This window comes from Fukomys damarensis, unplaced genomic scaffold, assembly GCF_012274545.1.
Source record: "Fukomys damarensis isolate Sample0158 unplaced genomic scaffold, DMR_v1.0_HiC HiC_scaffold_5, whole genome shotgun sequence".
In the NCBI taxonomy this organism is placed as follows: Eukaryota; Metazoa; Chordata; class Mammalia; order Rodentia; family Bathyergidae; genus Fukomys; species Fukomys damarensis.
This window is the reverse complement of record NW_022900917.1, coordinates 11,697,745-11,719,707: the sequence shown is the minus strand read 5'-3', so window position 1 is coordinate 11,719,707 and position 21,963 is coordinate 11,697,745. Positions and strand designations below refer to the sequence as shown.

The window sequence follows — 21,963 nt, the reverse complement described above, 5'->3', positions numbered from 1 at the left end:
CATTGTTTCTCACCTCTGCTCCTCGAGCAGGCACTGCCCCCACCGCAGGACATAACCAAAATGTCTAACAGGTTTTGGTGATCTCATGTGTAACCACCTTCACTATTTGCTGTGGTACAAAGGGCACATTTCAATCTCCTTCTTATCCTTCAGTTTTCAGAGTACTGAAATCTTCACCAATCTCCCTAATTTGATTCTCCTGCCACTTTTTCCCCAAATTCCAATTTTTTCTTTCCCTTCATGTTGTGATGATAATTTTGTGTACGTGTACGTATTTGGGTGCATTTTTATTTGCTTCAATTATAGTCACAGGTGGGTCTTACAGACCAGTAAGAATTGATGGATACTATTACCCCCTCAGTTATGGTGTAGAAGGGCTAAGAGGAGAGGTAGGTGGCCAAGAATTTCCATGTCACTTAGGTGATTTGATCAGTGGCTTTTTACCACACGTAGATATATTTCAAAATTCTAACCACAGGAGCTGTTGTGGCTCTATGGTGAATAGCATCCCTTGACTATCTGACTACTCAACTAGAGTACATGCTACTGAGACCAATGAAGGATTTTTATTTCACTGGCCACAGGTAACCTCTGTCTAGAAAATGGTTCTTGGAATCCGAGTGGTAACTCAACAAGCATTTGTTGAACTGATTTACACAAGGGATACAGGCCCTCCATTTCCTGTTCTCTGCTGTGTTATTTTCAAGTATACTGATGCTTTGCTTTTTATCCACCATGAATATATGTAGTTTCTTTGAGAAATAATATGCTGTGTTTATGCATTTTTCCCATGCCATTCACTCTTGCTGAAATATTCTTTGCTAAACTGCTAACAACTGTACAACTTCTAAGACTTGGGTCACTCATTGTCTTTGCAGGAAAATGTTTCTGACACTGTTACCCTATCTCCCAAATCAGCTTCCAGTCTGCTTTAGGTGCTCCACTTGAGTTTTACTTGTACCTTTAAAAGGTGCGCTTTCACAGTGTATAACTCTTTTTCACATTTTAAAATAAACTGTTTGATTATGTTATTCCTTTTCTGCATTCTCATGGAGATCAAAATCCATAGTTTACAAAAGCTTTATACTCATCTTCTAGTGCAAAGCACATTGCATGGTCACTGTTTGACTGAATCATCAAATTACTAAATTATTGCCAGGTATAAGCAAAGTAATATGGATTTCTAACTGCATCGACATTAGAATTATTAATAGCATATATCAAGAAACTAAAGGTAGAGGAGCAAAGAAATTGAGTAAAGGAGAAAGCAAATGATTAAGTTTTCATATCTCTAAAGAAAATAGCACACATATTAGGATGAAAATCAAATCCATTTCACAAATAAGATTTTTGTGGACCAAAATGTATTTGTCAGTAAATCACAATCAAGAAAGCATTTATCTTCAAGTTAGCACAATAGCCATCTTTCTTATTATTCACGTCCAGATAACAATCTTATTTATATTATTTAATTTGAGTCAAATATTTTAATTTTAAAAGTGGTAACCCATAGTAATAAAATAGATATTATGCAAGATGTAAGAAAATTTATAGCATTCATAGCATATAAAAGTTTTCTATGAGAAGAAAAATAGATAAAATTATGATATTTAGTTTGGTATTTGAGTAGATTATATAGCCTCAATGAATTTGAAAAATGTTGTATTCACACATCTGTTCTGGAGTTTTCTAATTCTCAGCAAAATCATCTAGGTGAGAATATTTAATTTATTAAATTGCAAGAAAATGCTATTTAAATATTTTTTAACTCAGAGATTGGAACAGAACTTCCCTAGTGTGTGATGTGTATAACATTTGTGTACCAACCAAAAAAGAAAAAAAAGTATTCACAGTCACTTAACCTATTTGAAGTGTGTCACTTATTGGATTTTTCAAATTAATTATTTCAAAATGCAAATTCTAACAGCTTTGTTAGGTGTAAGTCATATAAATTAAATCATATGAGCCATCAAAATAGAAAAGAATAAACATTTGTATTTTCATTGTAATCAGCACTGTACTGCAATGTTACACAATTAAAAATCACTGTAACAGACGGAAGCATGAGTGGGTGAGCACCAAAAACGATGAGTAATCTATGTTTACAAAAGACTGCCTGTGACATATTCTGTGTTTTGTGAGTCATTTATCTTCTAGCTTTAGTCTGTCATGGTATGAAATATTATAAATGTGATTATGCATGACAAGATAATGAAATATTAAAAAAAGGCCATATGTCGTGACTTTTCCAGGTTTTTCAGACAAGGTAGATAAATAAATAAACATACCCACACTATCTGAAATGATTTTTGACTGTTGTATGTGTGTATCTGTGATGTTTCTTTTTAGTTCAAATACATTTTCATACAATTTATTAAAGAGAATGCTAAAATATTTTACAGTAAAACTCTACATGTAAATTTAATCCCTGCCTATGAATATCGATGTTCATCTGGAGAATTTTTATGCTGTGCCTCAATATCAGCAGATTAGAGTATAAAATTAATTTTTAACATTATCAGTAAATTGTAAAAAGTATGGCACTTTAAGAAGCATTTATGACACCTTCATGCTAGAAGTGAAAAAGTTAAAAGTGATTGTTAAGTATAGTATGATGCATTAAAAAGGGGGAACATTTAAAAATGGAGTAGCATTACATTGCGCAATAATATCTCACTTTTGAAGAAATATAAAAGATTCAGAATTGATATTTAATTTTAGTCATTTTTGAAATTTAATGAAATTACACAAATGCATGTTTTTCTATGAGCAGACCTAAATTTTACAAGGGTTGGTGGTCTGGATATATTTGAAATCAATTTACTGAAATTATATAATTTATTTAAGTTAACAGACTTAAATTTAAAAAGAGGCAGTGGACTAGTTATCATTGAAATTTACCAAAATTACGTGAATTCGTGTATTATCATCAGACCTAATTTTCAGACAAGGTAGTGGACTAGTTATTGAAATTTACTGAAATGACCTGTGAATCCATGTACTTCTATGGACAGCCCTGAATATCAGAAGAGTTGGTGGTACTTTCCTATATTTTATTTTTCTAGCTTACAGTAGCATACTCTTTACATTGAAAAGTAGACTTCATATGTTTTTTTGAACTGGGAAGGTCTTTCTTTGGACACCAAATTTTCATTTTATACATCAGGAAATTGAGAGCCAGGGGGCTTAAAACACCTGTTGAATGTCACAGGGCCAGTTCGAGGCAGACAAAAGATGACAACTGAACTCTCAGTCCACCTTACTTTCTACTCTTTTATAAGGACTATCCAAACCTGCCTTCAGTAAGTTCATTATTGTTTTCATTACTGACCATACACTTTGAACTTTACTTCATAATACTATTCAGCTATCTGGTATTTATAGCCTGACAAGATCACTGCTATAGATAACAGCTTGAAACAATGAAGCAAAACATAAAAACAAAAGGGAAAATACCAACATTTTGAAATATCATGACCAAGATTAAAACAATTCTAATAAAATATCTCCCTGTATGTTCCTATACCATATTTTCCAAAGTTATCTTTTGAATTATTAAGCATAACTCATTCCTATAACTGGTTTTAAAATGATTTATGAAACAACATTTTCATTAAACAATGAAGGCAAGCTCACAGTCACCATAAGTACCTAATACATAATTTAATAGTTATTTTGAAAATTCACCTAATCACATTATATAGCATTTATTTTAAGGGTTTTTTTTTTTTTTTTTTTTTTTTTTGGTACTGGGGATGGAACTTGGGTCCTTGTGCTTGTGAGGCAGGTGCCGGAACCACTGAGCTAAATCCCCAGCCCTAGGACTTTTGAAAGGAAATAATTTTGTTTGAAGTGGAAAGAAAACAAAAAAATATAGTAATGATAGAAAGTTATGATACATAGGACATATGTGTGTGTGTGTGTGTGTGTGTGTGCATGTGTGTGTGTGTGTATGTATATGATACGGTATAATATAAATTGCCACTTTATAAATTAAGTTTAGTATGAAAAAAACATGAAATGATCTTTGGCTGCTGACATCTTTTAAACCGCACCCTTTTGCCTAAATGTGGACAGACTCACTAAGTGTTCTCCGTTTAGTACTAGTGGGAAATTCTAACCTCAGTTGCTCTGGTGACAGAGCGCATTTGAGGGATAGGAATTCACATGAAGAACATTTGCAATGTGTGCATCTTCCCATGTTTCAGGACATGTTCACAAACTTTCCATAAAATCGTGCAAGTTCTGACCTGTACACAGGATCCTTTACCCTACTACCACCCCATACTTAGCTCCAGTATACCCAAGGGCAGTCTCCTTTCCTCGTTCCCTCATGCCTTTTGGGGTCTGTGCGGGAGTCTACCTTAGGCTCCACCCCCAGATAGTCTTAATATGTGTGTGGTGAAACTTTTTATATTTATGCGGTGCTGTATGACGTCAGCAGTCTTGAACTCCAAGCTGTGGGGTTAGTGCAACCGACACAGTCAAGGCGATGCCGATGACCACAGAGGCGTTGCTCCTTCAGGATTCTCTTGATACTTGACTATGCTGCCTGCAGGCAAACTCTTACACCGTTCTGTGTGCTGCTTTGTGCCATGCTGGTTGAAGTCTACTGAACTTTTAACGTAGACGTAATCAACCCACATCAGAGGTTTAACACTTTAGAAACACTCAGAAAGAAGTGCAGAGTCCTTCTTAAAGCGCCCCTGGATTGTGTGCTGCAGCCCTGACCCATGTGTCTTGTACTGAAGCACACATCCTGATTTCAGCACTGACTGTGACTAACTCTAGGCTCAGAGGTATGATTCTTACCTTGTAACTGCTGACTGCATCACTCGGCCACTGGCCCCTTTTCTACAAATGCTGTAAAAGGGTCGATACTTTGTGTGCTTCGCAAGCTACTCAGATGGCCACCTCTGGGAAGAGGAGTTACCATGCAGTGGGTTGCTTTACAAACTTGTAAAAACAGATGTATCAAAGAGAGTCTTTTAAATGCCTTTGTTAATACTGCTACCCAGGCCTCTGTTGTAAAAAGGAGACACTGATCCTCTTCTGGGTTATCGAGAAAAGCACTTCTGACATCTACATGTTATAACTGAAGAGTTAATTCAATTTCAGCTTACACCCAGGCTCTTTCATCTGTGTAAAATAACCATTATTATGAGGGAAATACTTAACTATGATACTATCGAGGTATGTTGGGGGAAGAAGCATAAATAGAAGCACAGTAAAGACACCCTTCTTCCTCTGAAGCATATGTAACAACCACCAAAAACACAAAACAAAACAAAAAAGAAGACCCCACAAAAATCTAGACACAAAATGAGGAGACAAAAAATTGAATGAGAGAAAACTGCAATTTTAACCAATTATAAATCCAACATTTGCAGAATTTACAAAGTAAAAATATAAAAAGTTCTCTGATTTGTTTGTTCCTGTACATGTGTTCTGAATCAATTTTAATATTAACTAAAATGTACCAGTTGACAAGCCTTCATGGCTTCAATAAATAGGCTGAGGTTGAACATTTTTCTGGGAGTTACACAAACTTAAACAAGGCAAACCCGATCAGCTAAAAGGGTTTTGAAATAAAAAATAGAGAACAAAGAAGTACGCATTATGATAAACATCAAAATTATTACATCACCTAAATATCCCAAGGTAGTCATGCAAACTCTGACCAAAATAATGTAATAAATTCAAATGAAGTATTTAGTACTTAAAATAAGCTTGGCAAATTGGAATCTCACATAACTTTAGCCTCAATTAAAATAGTTAACATGTCTGAATTCAAAATAATACAAAGCCTTCAAAGATTTCAATCCATTACAGAAGACTTATTCAAAGAAGGAGTGATAATCTTCATTATTTTTCCATTTCATAGTTTGACTTGACTGTTTTTTAAGCCTAAAAAAAAATGAATGTCATCTCACAGCAGATTATTAGAACTTCAATTCTGTGGTCTCACCTATTTGGAGCACCATAATCAATATACTGAAATTACTGACTAATCCAATCATCTGTTTTTACTTTCAGTGACTTCATCTGAATGTTCTGCTAAGTATCTATTTTAACAACCATTCAGCCTTCACCTTCAGTAATGCAATAATTCAGTGGTTTTGTGTTTAGCCTCAAAGAACGGCTTTACCTGGCTACATACAGGATCTTCCACAGCTCAGCCACTGCATAGTCTTTAAAATGCAGTCGAGATGCTACCTGCACCTGACATTCTTGGGAAACACAAGTAACAAATCACACTGGTGACATCATCTCCAAGAGTATTCATTTCACATGAACATTTGAGACTTCCAATGAGTCACAAAAGAATTCACAAACAGGAAAGGTTTCCCTGTCCCACACAAGTCCCCAGTTAAATCTCTGAGAATTATTTTGTCATTCGAGATAACATTAAGAAACAATTTCTCACAGGATTTCAGTGTTAAAAGCAGCTTAATCTTTTAGAATTTTATTTACTCTTGAGAGCAACTTGTCTCATTTATAATTTTTTATATCTTTATGACCATGTATGCTAATAGTAGCAAATGATCTTTTCTTGCACATTTTTTACCTTTCTGGGGGCGTCGTACAAAAATGGCTTGAGATTATTTTCAAGTTAGAATACAACATACAATTCCCCCACGAAATTTCTTCCCTGTAGAAGCCTGAGCAACTTCTCCCTGTGAGCCTCGGAGCCTCGGAACTGCCCATGACAGCCACTCATTTTCTTGCAAGAATCTCTCTTTGTCAGTCCCACGTCACATGCCAGGTCCGAGGGAATTCTGTCTACAATACCAGCTTTCCTGGATGCAGAGGCTCCCACCGACCCTGAGTCTATCATGCTCCATACCCATCTACACTTTGGGCCTTGGGTTGTGGAAGTAGTGCCTTGCAGGTTCAGGAAGGCCCTGAGAACTCCTTCTCAAAGTGGAAATAATGCCTACATCTAAGAGCCAACCTAGCCCCTCTGGTCTAGCCCATCTTTATGACAGGGTAGGTTTTCTTGTTCTCAGTCCTTTGCAGGTGTTATAGTTTTGCTTCTATTCTGGACCACTTAGCAAGCTGAAGAGCTCTTTGGAATCAACTGAATGAACAGCAAATGCAGCTTGCATATCTTAGAGACCAATGGCCACCACCATCACCACATAGGACCAAATTCCATGGAGAGCTGGAATCAGGATATTCTTCATAAAGGATCCAAGAGTCAATGCAAGTGGTTAAAGTCCAGGCAGCTGTCTAAACTACCTGCCCTATCAGCAATCAGCCCCAGGCGCATGACTTCACAGGCCTTCGGATCATCACTGATGGTCTGGCCCTGCATTCAGCCTTGTTCTGTTATCCAAGAATGTCTCCTAAGAGGTAAAATCTCTAGAAATCTCTTCATCCATACTCAAAATATAAATCAGTCACACAGGCCCTTATATATGGTAGAGTCAAAACTACAAGGCCTCAAAACATTTCATGTACTCTTTGAAGTTCTAGACCTCATTTATAACAAATAAGGCATTAATTTCAAAATACATGATGTTAATTTCTTGAATAAGGCATTCAATGAAATATCTGCCTCTTTTACCTCTCTGGGGACAAGTCACATAAAGTGCCATCATGGCTTTGAACAAGTTAAAAAAACAAATGAAAAATAGCTAAGTTCCATCATTAAACAACAAGAATGGATTGTAATAAACAGTCTGAATCCATTTTTGATGATTTACCAAAAAGCCTTTAAGCTGTTCCCCTTCCACATTTCCTGTTGTTGCCCATCTGGGCGGGCAGGCAGGAAGGCCCCTCTAGCACTAGTGGAGACCCTCCTTTAGCAGGAGTGGCAAATTCAAAGTGGACTGTCCCCAACTGCACTCATGAACTTTCAACCCAGCAACCACAATACAACCCCAAGGCCGGCCCCCTTTCCCTGATCTATTTATTTAGGATCCTGCACCACTCTTCCCAGAAAATCATATGGGTGAATAATAAACATTTTCTTACACTCCTGGGTAGGACATGTGTTAGTCTACTCAGGTTGCTACAATGAAGTACCATAGGCTGCACAGCTTACAAATAGCAGAAATTTGTTTCTCACAATCGTGGAGTCTGGAAATCTAAGACCACAGTAACAGTTTCGATATCTGATAAAAAGCCAGTCTCCTAGCTTACAGATCACACTTTCCATTTGTGTCTCCATGCAGAGGAAAGGGCTCTCTGGGGTCTCTTTTACAAGGACAATAATCTCATCCATAAGACCAGGAATCCCTCTTATAACCTAATAACTTCTCAAAGACTTCGCTGGCTAATACCAACCCCACGGGGTTAAGGTTTTACCCTGTGAGCTTTGGAATGACATAAACATTCAGACAATAGTGGTGATGTGCAGCATCATACATGCAGATGTCTAACCAAGTATGGAGGGAAGGAGCATAGATCTGTCTGAACAAGTGACCAAAATATGCCTTCTTAAAATCCAATTTTAAAAACTTTCCCATCAAATTCAACAGTATAAACATAAATGCATATGATAACCCTATCCCTCTTCTCTAAAATAATAGGCTCCATCACAATATTGAATTTCTTAGCAAATAAACATGCAAAATGAGAATCAAGACTTGTCATGTAGAGGTACAAGATCCCAACAATGAATGTAACTGCACTGTATCCCTAAAATGTACCAATAAACTCAATTAAAGCTGAAAAAAAAATTTAGAAAAAAAAAAAACGAAAAAAAATGTTCAGCCTCACTGGTCATTTGAAAGATGCAAATAAAAACTGAACTGAGTTTTCACCTCACCCCAGAAAGAATGGCTGCTATCTTGAAATCAACCAATAACAAACGCTGGTGGGAAGGTCGGGGAAAAGGAACCCCAATCTACTGTTGGTGGGAGTGTAGACTGGTGCAACCACTGTGGAAATCAGTATGGAGATACCTAAAAAACCTAGGAGTAGAGGTGTCATTTGACCCAGCTATTCCCCTGCTGGGTATCTTCTCAAAAGGATTATAAGAATCATAGCACAGTAATATATAAGTGCACCCATGTTCATAGTGGCACAGTTTGTAATAGCTAAAACTTGGAAGCAACCCAATTGTCTATCACCTGGAGCCTGGATTAAATTTTTTTTAAATAAAATGGAGTACTACTCAGCCATAAAGAATGAGAAACTGGAGACATTTATAGCTAAACTGATGCACATTGAGGCTATACTCTTAAATGAAATAAAGAGGACCCACATGTATAAATACCAAATAGTTTCTCTGTTGTGAGAAACTGAAAGTCTAAATAAGGATCAAAATGTATAATAGATAATGTGAAATAGAAAGAAAAAGTCCAAAGGGAAGGGGAAGTGGAAAGGGTAAGGGACAGAAAGGAAGGGAAAAGAATAAATATGAGAAAAGAAAAAATGGAAGGAAAGTTTTTGTAAATAGGGAAGGGTGGAATGGTTGAAGGGAGGGCAGGGGAATGGGGAAAAAATGAGAACCCAGATATATTATGTAAAGGTACAAATTCCCAATAACAAATGTCATTGAGTTGTATGCCTGAAAGATACCAATAAAATCAAATTTTAAAAAAATATTGAATTTCTCAACTTATTCTTCAGTCATACATCAGTTTTTGTAATTTTCTTCACAAATGTTTGATATTAATGTATTTTTGTACATTTTTCATTTTACATATTTTACACTATGTTTATCTTTGTTTATATACACAGAATATATTCATTTTTCATAAAGATTTTGTGCCTTGTCATTTTGGAAATATCTAATCGTCTTAAATATAATCTCTTAAAATTTTTATCTAAACAATCATCACATGTAGAAATTAGAAAATTTGATGTATTTCTGATGCTATAAAATAAAATGATATGCTCAAAAATAAAGATTTTTTTCTCATGGGCATAAGAATAATATACTAATTCTTTCCATTAAAACTAAGCATCCATGTGATTCCAACATGGCTGGTTAGAGAAGGCATGTGGAAAAAGCTTGGGGGAGAGATCCTGGATAATGCAAATATTCCAAAATGGGGGAGACAAACACACTCAGATGCAGAGAATTAACATGAAAGACAAATCCTTCAAAGTTTGCCCAGGGTCTGTGTTGCTGAGAAACGGAAGCATGGCCACCATTGGTCTGAACTTTCCCCACCCTTTTCCCAGGAAAAAAGGCCATCTTGGGAGGGTGCGAACAGCCAGAAAGAGGCAGAGACCCAACTCCTGGGAGCATCTCCCCATGTACTCTTCCTCTCATCCAGAAGAGGAAACTGGGCACGGGAGCTAACTGTAGTTAGGGCTCTAGGGAAACCAAGGACTGCAACCAGCAAAAGAGAAAGCCAGCAAACAAACAAACAAATAAAACCATAGTCCCTCCCCTGAGGAACACTGTGTCCTACAGCTCAGCATGGAAAAGTGAAGTCCCTCACCCTGGGCAGATAGAGGCTAAACACCATGAACTGAGCCATGGGTAGCCCTGAGCTCTCTGGCAGAAGGTAACCCTGGAGAATGGTGGAGCAGAGGAGGTTTGGGGAGTCAGACCAGAGTGGGCACTTTTCTGTTGTTTCCACAAAAACCAGAAAAAGCTCAAAGAGCATGGAATCCTGCCCACTGCCCTCAGCCTTCATGGGAAAGGAGGTCCTTTGGAGAGCCTGGGGACTGCATTGAGTGATGCAGGTTGAAAAGTGCAGTTCTGGAGACAGGAATGGGTTCTAAGGCCAAAGGAACAGAAAGAGTCACTGGGACAGAAGCCCCTGGAGAGAGAGGGAGAGAGAGCCAACAGGACTGTGGGATTTGTCCTGTAGGAAGGAGAGGAGGAATGGAAAGTCACAGGCACAAGTCAACAGAGAATCCGGAATTAGCTTCATCACACCCTGTCCTTCCTAAATTAATTGAAGTGGTCAGATCTTGGGACAGAGATAAGGCCTGCAATTGGCCATACCCAAAGCATGGCTTGTAGCCCGGAAGATGCAATCCAAGATATGGACAGCCCCTGGTAGTTAAACCATCCACATGGGGAGGAACTGAGTAGGTTGCAAGCAGGCTACAAGGATATTTCAACATTCACACATAAATAAATGCAATAAATCACATAAGCAGAATCAAGAGCAAAATCAAATGATCATCTTGATAGATGTAAAGGAACCCTTTGACAAAATCTATTATCTATTCATGATAAATGCCTGAAGAAAATCTGTTTAGAAGAAACTTATATCAGTATAAAATCCATTTATGACAAACCTACTGCCAACTCTATATTAAATGTGGAAAACCTGAAAGCTTTTCCCCTAAAATCAGGAACAAGATGAGGATATTCAGTATCATCATTTCTGTTAGTGCTCAGAAGAAGAGAAAGAAAGAAAAAAGAATAGTTGATACAGTGTTAGGGAAAAAAAATGTCTAAAGGTGTATGGGAAGTAGGAGGGGTAGGGGAAAGCTAAGATGGAAAAAGAAAGAATAAGAGAAAAGGACAAAAATGGAAACAAAGTCTCTGAAAATGAGGAAGAATGAAGCGGGTAAAGGGAGGGCAGGGGGAAGGGGAAAAAATGAGAACCAAGACCTGTCATGTAAAGGTACAAGATCCCAATAATGAATGTAACTGTACTGTACACCTAGAAAGTACCAACAAAGCAAAAAAGGGGAAAAAAAGAGAAAAGGGTTACTTATAGGAAAGAAAGTCCAATTATCATTCATTGCACATGATAGTATCCTTACATAGAAGTCCCAAAATAGTCTACCAAAAGACTCCCAGAATTAGTAATAAAATCCAGTAATACAGTGGGGTACAACATTAACACACAAATATTAGTAGCATCACTGTATACCAACAAGGAACTCACACAGAAAGAAGCTAGAAAAACAATACCACTCACAACAGCAGCAGGACAAATTAAATACATAGTCTAAACACAAAGATGTGAACAACCTCTACAATAAAAACCAAGTACTCTGAAAAAGAAGATTGAAGAGGACATCAGAAAATTGAAAGATGTTCCTGCTCCTGGGTAGACAGAAGTAACTTTATTATAATGGCCATACTTTAAAAACTGATGGACAGATTGAATCCTCTCTCAATCAACATACCAACAGTATTCTTCAACAGCAACGATAAACAAATGTCCTAAAACATGTATGATACCAGAAGATATGTAGAACAGCAAATGCAATCCTGAGCAACAAAAATAAAATGTAAGAAAATCATAATCGTGAAATTCAAGTTATATTCCAAAGCTACAGTGACAAAAGCGTGTGGTACTACACAAAATCAGGCATGCGAATCAATGGAATTGAATAGAAGAAGAGGCACATTAAGTTACCTGATCTTCATCAAAGCAGGCAAAAGCATGTGCTGGAGGAAAACAGACTATTTAACAAACTGTGTTGTGAAAACTGGTTATACACATGCAGAAGTTTGAATCTAGGCTCATATCTATCACCTAAGTAAAATGAAACTGAATTGAAAACATATATATTAAAACAGAAGCAATCGGCTGGAAAATAACATAGGTAAAATTCTTGAAGTCATACACATATAAGAAAGGACTTTTTAAACAGAACCTCAATTATACAAGAAATACCATCCAGAATCAACTAATGGGATCATAACAAATTCAAAACCTTCTTCAAAACAAAAGAAACAGTCAATGAAATGAAGAGAGAACCTGTACGACGGGCAAAAAATTTTTTTGTAAGTTACCTCCCTGACAGAGGGCTTATATCTAAAATTTTAAAAAGCTCAAAAAATCAGACATCCCAAAATAAAAAAAACTATTCAAAACAGAGATTTGAAATGAACAAACACCTCTCAGAAGTACGAATGACCGATAAATGTATGAAAAATTGTTCAACATATCCAGCCATCCATGAAATGAAAATTAAAACAACACTGATATTCCATGTTACTCAAGAAAGTATGACTGTCATCAAGAAATCAAACAGTAACAAAACTGGTGAGGCTGCAGGGGAAAATGACACCCGTCTACACTGTGGGTGGGGATGTGAACTGCTGCCACCACAGGGGAAATCAATATGAAGGGCTTCAAAAAACTAAAAGGAAAAATTCCATTCAACACAGCTACTCCCTTGTAAGTATCTCCCCCGAAGAGTTAAAAACAGCAAACCACCTTCACACTTGTACAGTCGTGTTTATAGATGCACAACTCATCACACCGTGGACCCTTGGCTTAGGGACTCAATTTGTTCCCAAGGGCTGGTTGTAACTCAAGTGGGTCAAAGGAAGGCTCAGGCTCCTCTACAGGACTTTCAAAGACTGCCTTGTATCCAGGCAGATCTCAGCGTCCTTAGAGAGACACTGGCCCAGGATTTGCAATCTAACCCCACACAGGAAAGGATGCTGTGATGTTCCTTCCAGAACTCTTTAAGGGTTAAATCTGTATGTGAGACCATCTGGGAGTACAAGCAGCCAGCGTTTGAGTTGTAACTTCAGACTTTGTTCGTAAAAAAAAAAAAAAAAAAAAAAAAATTCATGTTGTAACCAAGTTGTTCATGTGTCAGGCCAAATGTAAGTTGATGTCTACTGTAGTTCAATATTGAAAGTGGTTTCTATGGCTATCAGCAGGTAAATAGATAAAGACAATATGATATTTATACATAATGGAGTATTACTCCACTATAAAGAAAGACAAACTTGAGTCATTTGTAAGAAAATGGATGCACCTTGAACCATGATGGTAAGCGGAATAAGCCAGACACACATAATTGAATACCACGTAACTTCTCCTACATGAGAAACCCAAAGTTTAAATGATTTTCAAAACAAAATGAAAGATAGACAATAGGGAATGAAGAGAGATATATTTTGCAAAAGGGAAAGGTATCTGGAGATGGAGAGAGGGCAAAGAGATTAGAGCAGAAAGGGAATGAAAAGAAATGAGACATAGTGAGTGTATTACCTACTCTGTAAGACAAACGGAAGCACTATGGACTTCAAACATGTTCTACCGAAAATAAACATAAACCACAGCCATCTAATTGAAAAAAGAGTTTCTTTTCCTTTTCAACTGCTCCAAATCTAGTAAATAATGAATAAATAGCAAATGTGCCTTTTGAATAAACATTCATATTGTGGCATTATCTGCTATTGTTAGATATATGAATCCAGCGCCGAGTGAAGAGCAATCATTGATTAAAGAATAACTTTACATATTAGCTCTAATTTTAAAATTCCAATGTTCAATGGAAAAACAGATATACGGAGATTTAGGGATGGTTTGTTTGTGTCTTACTTTCAACGTTTTGTATTTTTTTTCCTTTCAAAATCCCGAAGTCTTAAATTTTCAATGTCTGCCTATTGTAACCTTTCATCTTACATAGAAACAAGAACGGTGAGATTGAAAAGACCATACTGAGCTTAATAACTATTTAACTACCTAAGTCCTTCAGCCTGCAACAGGTAAGTTTAACAAACATAATAAAATTAAAGAGATATTTGTTACCTAATCATCATCGTTTTTAATATAACACCAGGGCACAGTAGGAAATAAAAATTAATCCTGTATTTTGTGTAATCTCATGAGTATAAAATGCTTCTAGATTTTTTTAAAGAAAAATACTACAACGGGAGATAAGAAAGGCAGTAACTTTGTAAATAAGGAGGGAAGAAGTGTTGAAGAGAGGGAAGGGGAATGGGAAAGAAAGACAAAGCGAGATATACCATGTACAGGTACAAATTCTCTACCGTGAATGTGACCATTATGTATATTGAAACTATACTAATAAAATTAAAAAGTTTAGAAGACAGTAAGTTTGAAAAAGAAACAAAAATACAAGGAAGTAGAAGACAAGTTCTAGGTGGTGAAATGCACTCAGGTAGCCATACACAAAAGCTTTTAGCATCTCTGTACCACTGGTACAAAGAGGACTGGACTGAAAATAACCTCAGGTGATTCAGAAATTCAGGAAGCTGAAATGTACGGAACCGATAGATTGTACCACTAACAGAAGACAGGAGAGAGGGTAGATTAACTGGGCAAATTAAAGAGAATTTATATGCTCATTTCTCAGATTCTATCTGTGAACTACAGTCAAGGGAAATCATAACCTATTTCTCTAATAAAGATACTTCCAGGATGTTTCTAGAAGTTGAAACGCTCTGGAAGCTTTAGGTCCAGACGTCTTGTTTCCCAAACTGGAACAGAATAGATGTCTACGGTTTTAAACCACTACGTTTGCGGCACTTTGTTCTGGCAGCCATAGGACCCAGAGTTGTTTTCTTCTACAGAGAATGCCAGGGAATTCAGAGAGCAAGCGAGGACAGACGGAAGCGGGACCTTTGAGAGGACTGGAGATTCCACGGGGAGTATTCCACGTGACGCTAATTCTACGAGCGACCAAGTATATCATCAGTTTTGAATCAGTTTTCTGCATATAAGAGTCTCTCATCTTAAAAATTCCACTTGCCCATACGGTCTTCCTTCTCCAAGGGCTCCATCTCAAACTTTCAGATTCACTTTCTCAACTGCATCTTTTTCAAAAGGTTTTAAAATAAATAAAAATTTCAGGATCTTCTACCCCAAGAGAAAATCAGCAAAACCCAACACTATCCTATGATTGTTATTCAACTCCAAGACAAACAGAAATCTACAAAATTTCTACCCAGAAAATTTGTAATGCTGATAAAACAGTATATATTCCACCGATCAGCAGATTTCATGCATGTTAATTGATGTGAATTCAATTCTGCACTAGGAAAAATAAATGAACATACATGTCCTGTACGGAACACACCTAGCTCAGTGGGTATTACCTGAGGAAATTGTCATCTGTTTAGAGTACTATTCCAATGAAACTCTGAGTGTAATTGATAAATATTATGCTATACATTTTTTTGTTTGTTTGTTTGAGACAGGGTCTCACTATGTAGTTGAGATTGACCTAGAACTCACTATGTGGCCCAGGCTGGTCTTGAATTCACAGCGAACCTCCTGACTCAGCCTCCCGGGTACTGGGATCACAGGCGTGCACCGCCATGCCCGGCTTCAATATGCTATACATTTTAAATGTCAAGGTCTAATACATAAAAGAAGGAATGATCACAATTTGGGATAAATGACAGGAAATGAGAAAGATGTGAGAAATGACATGTGGTAAATTGATATAAGAAATAGCTCAACGCAGCAAAAGCAGATGAATATGGTAAATAAGAATGAGGGGCAACAGAAGCAAAATGTGAATTTGATTTGTAGAGATCGACTGAATATTGCTTGATCAACTCTCATGAAAGAAATAAAAGAATGAATAGGAAGAAATCAATAATTAGTATTTGTTCAATTGCACTACCTTACTCCGGAGAAAATTGTCAGTGATCATTAGATGATTTAGATCACTAGAAATCCACTGGAGATGTGAAACCCAAACTAACTACTTTCATGGTTAGCATTTAGTGCCTTAATTAAATAAAACAAATAATCGTCTTATTTTTAGCCCTGGTACCTTTAAGACCCTAGTCCAAGGCTGGGGATTTAGCTCATTGGTTCTGCTGCCTACCTCACAAGTGCAAGGATCCACGTTAGATCCTTGGTACTGGAAAAAAAAAAAAAAAAAAAAGACCCTAGTCCAATCCAATAATCAAGACATTTTATTTCAGCTGATAGAGGGGTAGGACTGGGGTAGGATATATTCTGTATGGAGCTGACATGAGGAAAGTTGTGTATGCATGTGTATCTGTGTATACTGGGTGTTGTTATGCAAATCTTTACATGCATTATATAATTTTTGTATTAATAATAAAATAATTCTGTTTTGTGACATTTATCATCTCCTTTTCAGAGATAAGAAATTTAAAGTTAAGGTTGATGATGTGATTTCTCTAATGCAAAAGAAGTTGTTGAGTTGAGCCTGAACTCAGAAATCTGACTTCAAAGTTTGAATTTTTAAATCCAATGACACTGAGCGCAGAATATGTGAGACACTTTTGATATACAATGTCATGTACTCTTCACACCTCTTCTCTGTCGACATAAATGATTCTCACCTTACCAATAAAGAGAATTAGTCTCGAGGAGATTATGCAATTTGTGCAGAGACAGCAAAGAAGTGACAAGGCTGAAATTAGAATCCTAGTGTTAAAATTGATATGTCGTTTGAAAGGGTGATGCACCATTTGTAAAATAGAATTATTTTCTTACTAATAAACAAAAATGCACTTCATTTTATTTACAAATAACCCAAGAAAACCTGTTTCCAAAATAATTTTTAAGGCTATACTTTTTTGTCACCATGTCATTATTTTCTACAGTAAGATAATTAAATTCACTTTGCATTAGCCTGCCAGAGTAAAGTTTCCAGTATTTAGCAATCTATTAATTATTTCTTTTAGTCAGTACCTTTTCCTTCTCTTTATGAGCATACAGATTACTGTTCTCCAAAGGGAAGGTAGGAAGTCACGCAGTTTTCTGGATAATTGTTGCTAGGACTCTGTCAGAAACCACGCAATATTTTTGGTATTTGGGGACTGTAAACCTCTCTGGAAAAGTGAGAACTGCCTTGGATACAAAAGGTAAAAATTCAACACAAGAGGATGATATTCTTCTTGTCAAATGTCACTCTTGTTACTATCACACAGCTCAAATCTGATCCAACCTATCAATATGCTAGGGAAGCAAATACTTCAAATAGAAACAGACACTTTGCTAATGCTAGCATCAGCACTTCATTTCAATGTTAGATGAAAGGTTTAATACTTCACTTCTGATGACAATCTTCTCAATTAATTTGAAGAGCTTGGATTTTATTTGGAGGGGAGGAAAGGAGGTAGTACCTGGTTTCAAGAAAGTGGACTGGAAACATCAGCTTATTTTATAGACTAGCAGCAGAACTGTTATTATCCAACAAGCTTTAACATAAAAATCCTTGTCCTTCTGTGAAAATCCTGAGTCATCCAGACTCAGACAGTCATGACAGCTATAACAAATCCTTTACCATGCAACACAGTGCTGTAAATCTAAATGCTAGAAGTTTATGAGCTTTCAGCCTTTCTTCCATACTTTACTGCTCACTAAATTTCCCTTGCCTGTCCATGCATGAACGGAGCTTAACCTGGGTTAGATCCAGCTGGATCTCAAATCCCAAACCTCCAGAAGCCAGATAGGTGACTTCTAAGACTTATGATCAGTGATATGGAAGGCAGCGAAGGACACACTGTCCTCTTGGTGCCAGTGCGGAACAGGAACAGACTGTCAGGTCAACACACAGGCTGGAATGTCCCTGGTTGTCTTTTTTATACTCATTCGGAAACTAGATACTTAAACCCAAATCCTTTCTTTCTGGAAATGTGTCAACAAACTGATATATAATTGTCACATGAATACTTTTGTTATTGTTATTATTTTCCTAGTTGACTTTATGCATGTTTTACAGGCTTGGCTTTAAGCTCTGGTAATTTCCCATTTCATAAAATTCCAATATGAAGGCACTTGCAAGGTTACTGGATATACTTCTTTTTAAAAATTAAAAACAATCCTGTTTTCATTTTATATTGTTGTTCACTTGAATGTTAATTCAGATTGAATATAATGACCTCAGACTTTATTACAGAGCTACTATCTAAAAAGAATTGTAATGCACTTTTTGGGTATTAAGTATTTCCATAAAAACTACATAGTGAAATGAATCTTACTTACCAAACTCCTTGGGAACTGCTATAGAATAAACACAGTTATGTCCCACACTGTAATTTTTTGGATAGTTTGGTGACAGAACAGTGCCTTCTGATCCTGTTGAACGACTTCCACAGGGTGCTGAGAAATAAAAATGATAAAAATATCCTTAGAAAAAAATTTTAAAATGTATACTCTGAATATCTTCTTGGTACAAAAATATGGCTATTGAATTTTAAAGTATTTCATCTTTTAACAAGTTCCTCCACTGTCAAATATGTAAAAACATAAAAAACATTTACATGTGAACAATTTTATAAATATTCAAATTTCCTATTCTCCAATGCAAAATAGTATAATAATATTATAATAATGTTATCTCTAATGAGACTAAAACAACTAGTAAACTCATAGACATTTGGTTCTATTATTCACAAGACAGGATACACTGGTTTTCAGAGCTCTGGCAATCAGAGAGAGAACTGAGTTACTTATTAATAGAGACTTATAGTTGATATTCTCTAAGTGAATGAGATTACCCAGAAAATTAAGCAAAATGAGAAAAGAGAAAAGGGATTCTGTAGGACTCTAAATGTTTAGGATCAGATAATAAGGCATGGCAATAAAATCTCTTGGGAGCCAAGGAATAAGACAATTTCAAGATAATGAAAAGTTTTAAATGTTATAAAGTGATTAGTAAAGGAAAAAAAAAAGAATCTGGATTAATTTGGAAATCTGCAAGGTAAGGGAATAGGGTTCCTCCTTTTCACTCCTGTATGTAGTTTCTGAGAGGAAGGATTTTGGCCAGGCACACCTTTCTGCTAGCCCTGCTCCTCACTCTGTCATAATGTCTTTCTTGATTGTTGGGCTCTGCACAGGACTTTCTCTTTCTCTTCCCATTCACAGCCATCCTTCCTGCAGTGTCATTTATTGGTGTGCTCATCTACACTGTAACTTTCTCAGGTTATGTCTTCCCCGGGAAGGGCTGCATTTATTGTGAGCAGCCAGTAGAAAGCTGTTTGTTTTTCTCCTTCATTTCTTATCCATAGTAAGACTAACAGTTCGGTATCCCTTAGCCTGTTTAAAGGGGTTTGAACTACAGAAAGGATAGAATATAATTTATTATTCCTCGCAAGCACCACAAAGAGGTTTTTGAAGTAGTTAAGAATAGTTTCATTTAGAGCAGCACTCTATAAATTATGGTCACTACATCACCCAGCTCATGGACAAAGAAAGGATTTTATATTTAAAGGAGTTACAAACAAAAGAAAAAATTGCACTTGTATGTAAGTCAGAGACATGTGAGTGGTGCAGCCCAGCATGATATCTGGCCCCTTACAGTAAAGTTTTATGTTGGACTGTCAACCCCCCTAACTTTTTTCTTTTGCTTTTGCAGTTCTGGATGTCCAGCGTGCTATACAAGCACTCTCACCATTGAGCTGCACCTCATCTTGATTTTGCTTTTAAAGAGCACTTGAAGCAATATTAAGTTACCTCAAGGAGACTTGTGACAGTTTGAAAAAGTCAAAACTTTTGATAGATTCCTGGCCAGAATTTAAAAACCAGGAATATATGTAAAATGCAAAAACAACGCAAACAGGATGTTGTATTGAATAACATGGCTAATCCATGTTCTGCCATATTTATTAATATTCTATATAGTGTATTAAATAGTTATCATGAAGCAAACTAAACCGAAAACTTCCTAGAAACAAGAAATCCACAGTGATGATTAAAACCAAAGCTACCTTTGCTCTCATCACTCATTATTGTTTGAGATTAGTCAGGTGTATTTTTATTTCAACACTGATAACTTTGTTCAGCTGATAAGTGCTGCTGATGAGAGAATCACTCAAGATGAGAAATGTGTTCTATGTTAATTTTCTGCCTGATTTTAAGGTGCTCAAAATTAAAATTGCAATACATTGAAAGCACATGAGAAAAGCTATTATTTTTATATTTGGAAAGTATGAATAGAAATGAGAGCTTCTAGCTCGAGTTCAGTTCTGTGACTTAATCATGAACATTCTGCCATCCCACATTAATGTGTGTCTGTCACATCGGTTTGCTTCCTATACCTTATTTTGCATAGTAGATATTTAGGACAGCTTTTGTTGAAAAATCTCATTTAGAAAGGTGAAGGTTTTTCTTTTAAACCAAGAAAATATGTAGGACTGAAGTCTAGTCACACGTGCTATGTTCCTATGGTAACTAATAAGTCAAATCTGTTATGTAGACCGATCGCCACAATTATATGGTTTTATGTTCCTTTTCTTTTCTTGTGTGTGGAGGAGTGGATGAGATTGGATTTCACTATCAGGTTGGCCTAAAACTCTCTATAGAGCTTTGATTAGTCTTGGACTTGTGATCCTCCTGCTTCAGCCTCCTAAGTGGTGATATTATGAGTGTGTGCTATCTTACTCAGACTCAACATTGCAAAATTTATATTAATAATAAAGACTATTATAGTGTCTGACAATAATTATACAGTATCCATTGTAATCAGATTCATGTGTATAAAATATAAGTACAGTGATGATTCTGCCAAACTAGCTTTACTCCTCCTAATACTGGTTTCTAGAAGTCTTTAATATTCTCTTCTTATTTTAATTTCATCTTAGTGGCTAGTAGGGAAAGGGGCAGCATTTATCTTTTTTTAACAGAATGTAAAAGCAAACAAAACCTTTAAATTCTACCATTGTTTTTGGTTTTTTATGTGTACCACATATACATTTGGGTTTTTCAAAATGGCAATTATTTTCCCTAAACATTCTATATCCTGCTCTTCACTGTAACTCATGTAGCATGTAAATCTAAAGTTTAATTGCATATTTGCAGAACATATACAGTTATTAAAAGAAATGGTTCTGCCAATACTTAAGAGTATAATACAGATGGTGAAAGAAATAGGGTCAGTTTATATTGTTGGAGGCATTAATAAGGTTTGCAGAACACCATGCTCTTTCTCAAAAGTGTACTTGATTATGGAGAACTCTTTTGCCATGTAATATCTGCTACCATTTTGGCGACGATACTAATGTCTGTGCAATATCATGATTTTGAAGGACTGAAGAACTGTACTTTATATATACTTATAGAACCAAATTTGAGATTTAAAATATCAAACCTAGCTTACTCCTAAAATGCTGTTATTCTTGACGCTGTCTTACTAACTTGGAGTCCAATCATTGATCGGTTGCTTCTGCCTTTACATAGTGTTTCACCATCTCTCTCTTCTCTCTTGTATCTGGTACATCTAGACTCTCAACAGTTTCCACATGGGCTCTTCCAATAGAGGCCTAGGTCTACTCATCAACTTTATAGCACCATTAATTATTTTCTTAGCATACAAAGCCTAAATATATATATATAT

The 21,963-nt window shown here is 36.3% G+C and overlaps 1 protein-coding gene across 2 annotated transcripts in view; it reads right to left on the bottom strand.

The window, feature by feature from the left end:
- Csmd3 (CUB and Sushi multiple domains 3) overlaps positions 1-21,963 on the bottom strand; it is a 1,090,649-nt gene that overhangs the window by 206,537 nt on the left and 862,149 nt on the right. For both annotated transcript variants that reach the window (XM_010619527.3, XM_033759931.1), the window contains one exon: positions 18,615-18,731. In XM_010619527.3, coding sequence (XP_010617829.1) covers positions 18,615-18,731 — 117 coding nt within the window. The remainder of the gene's footprint in view (positions 1-18,614; positions 18,732-21,963) is intronic.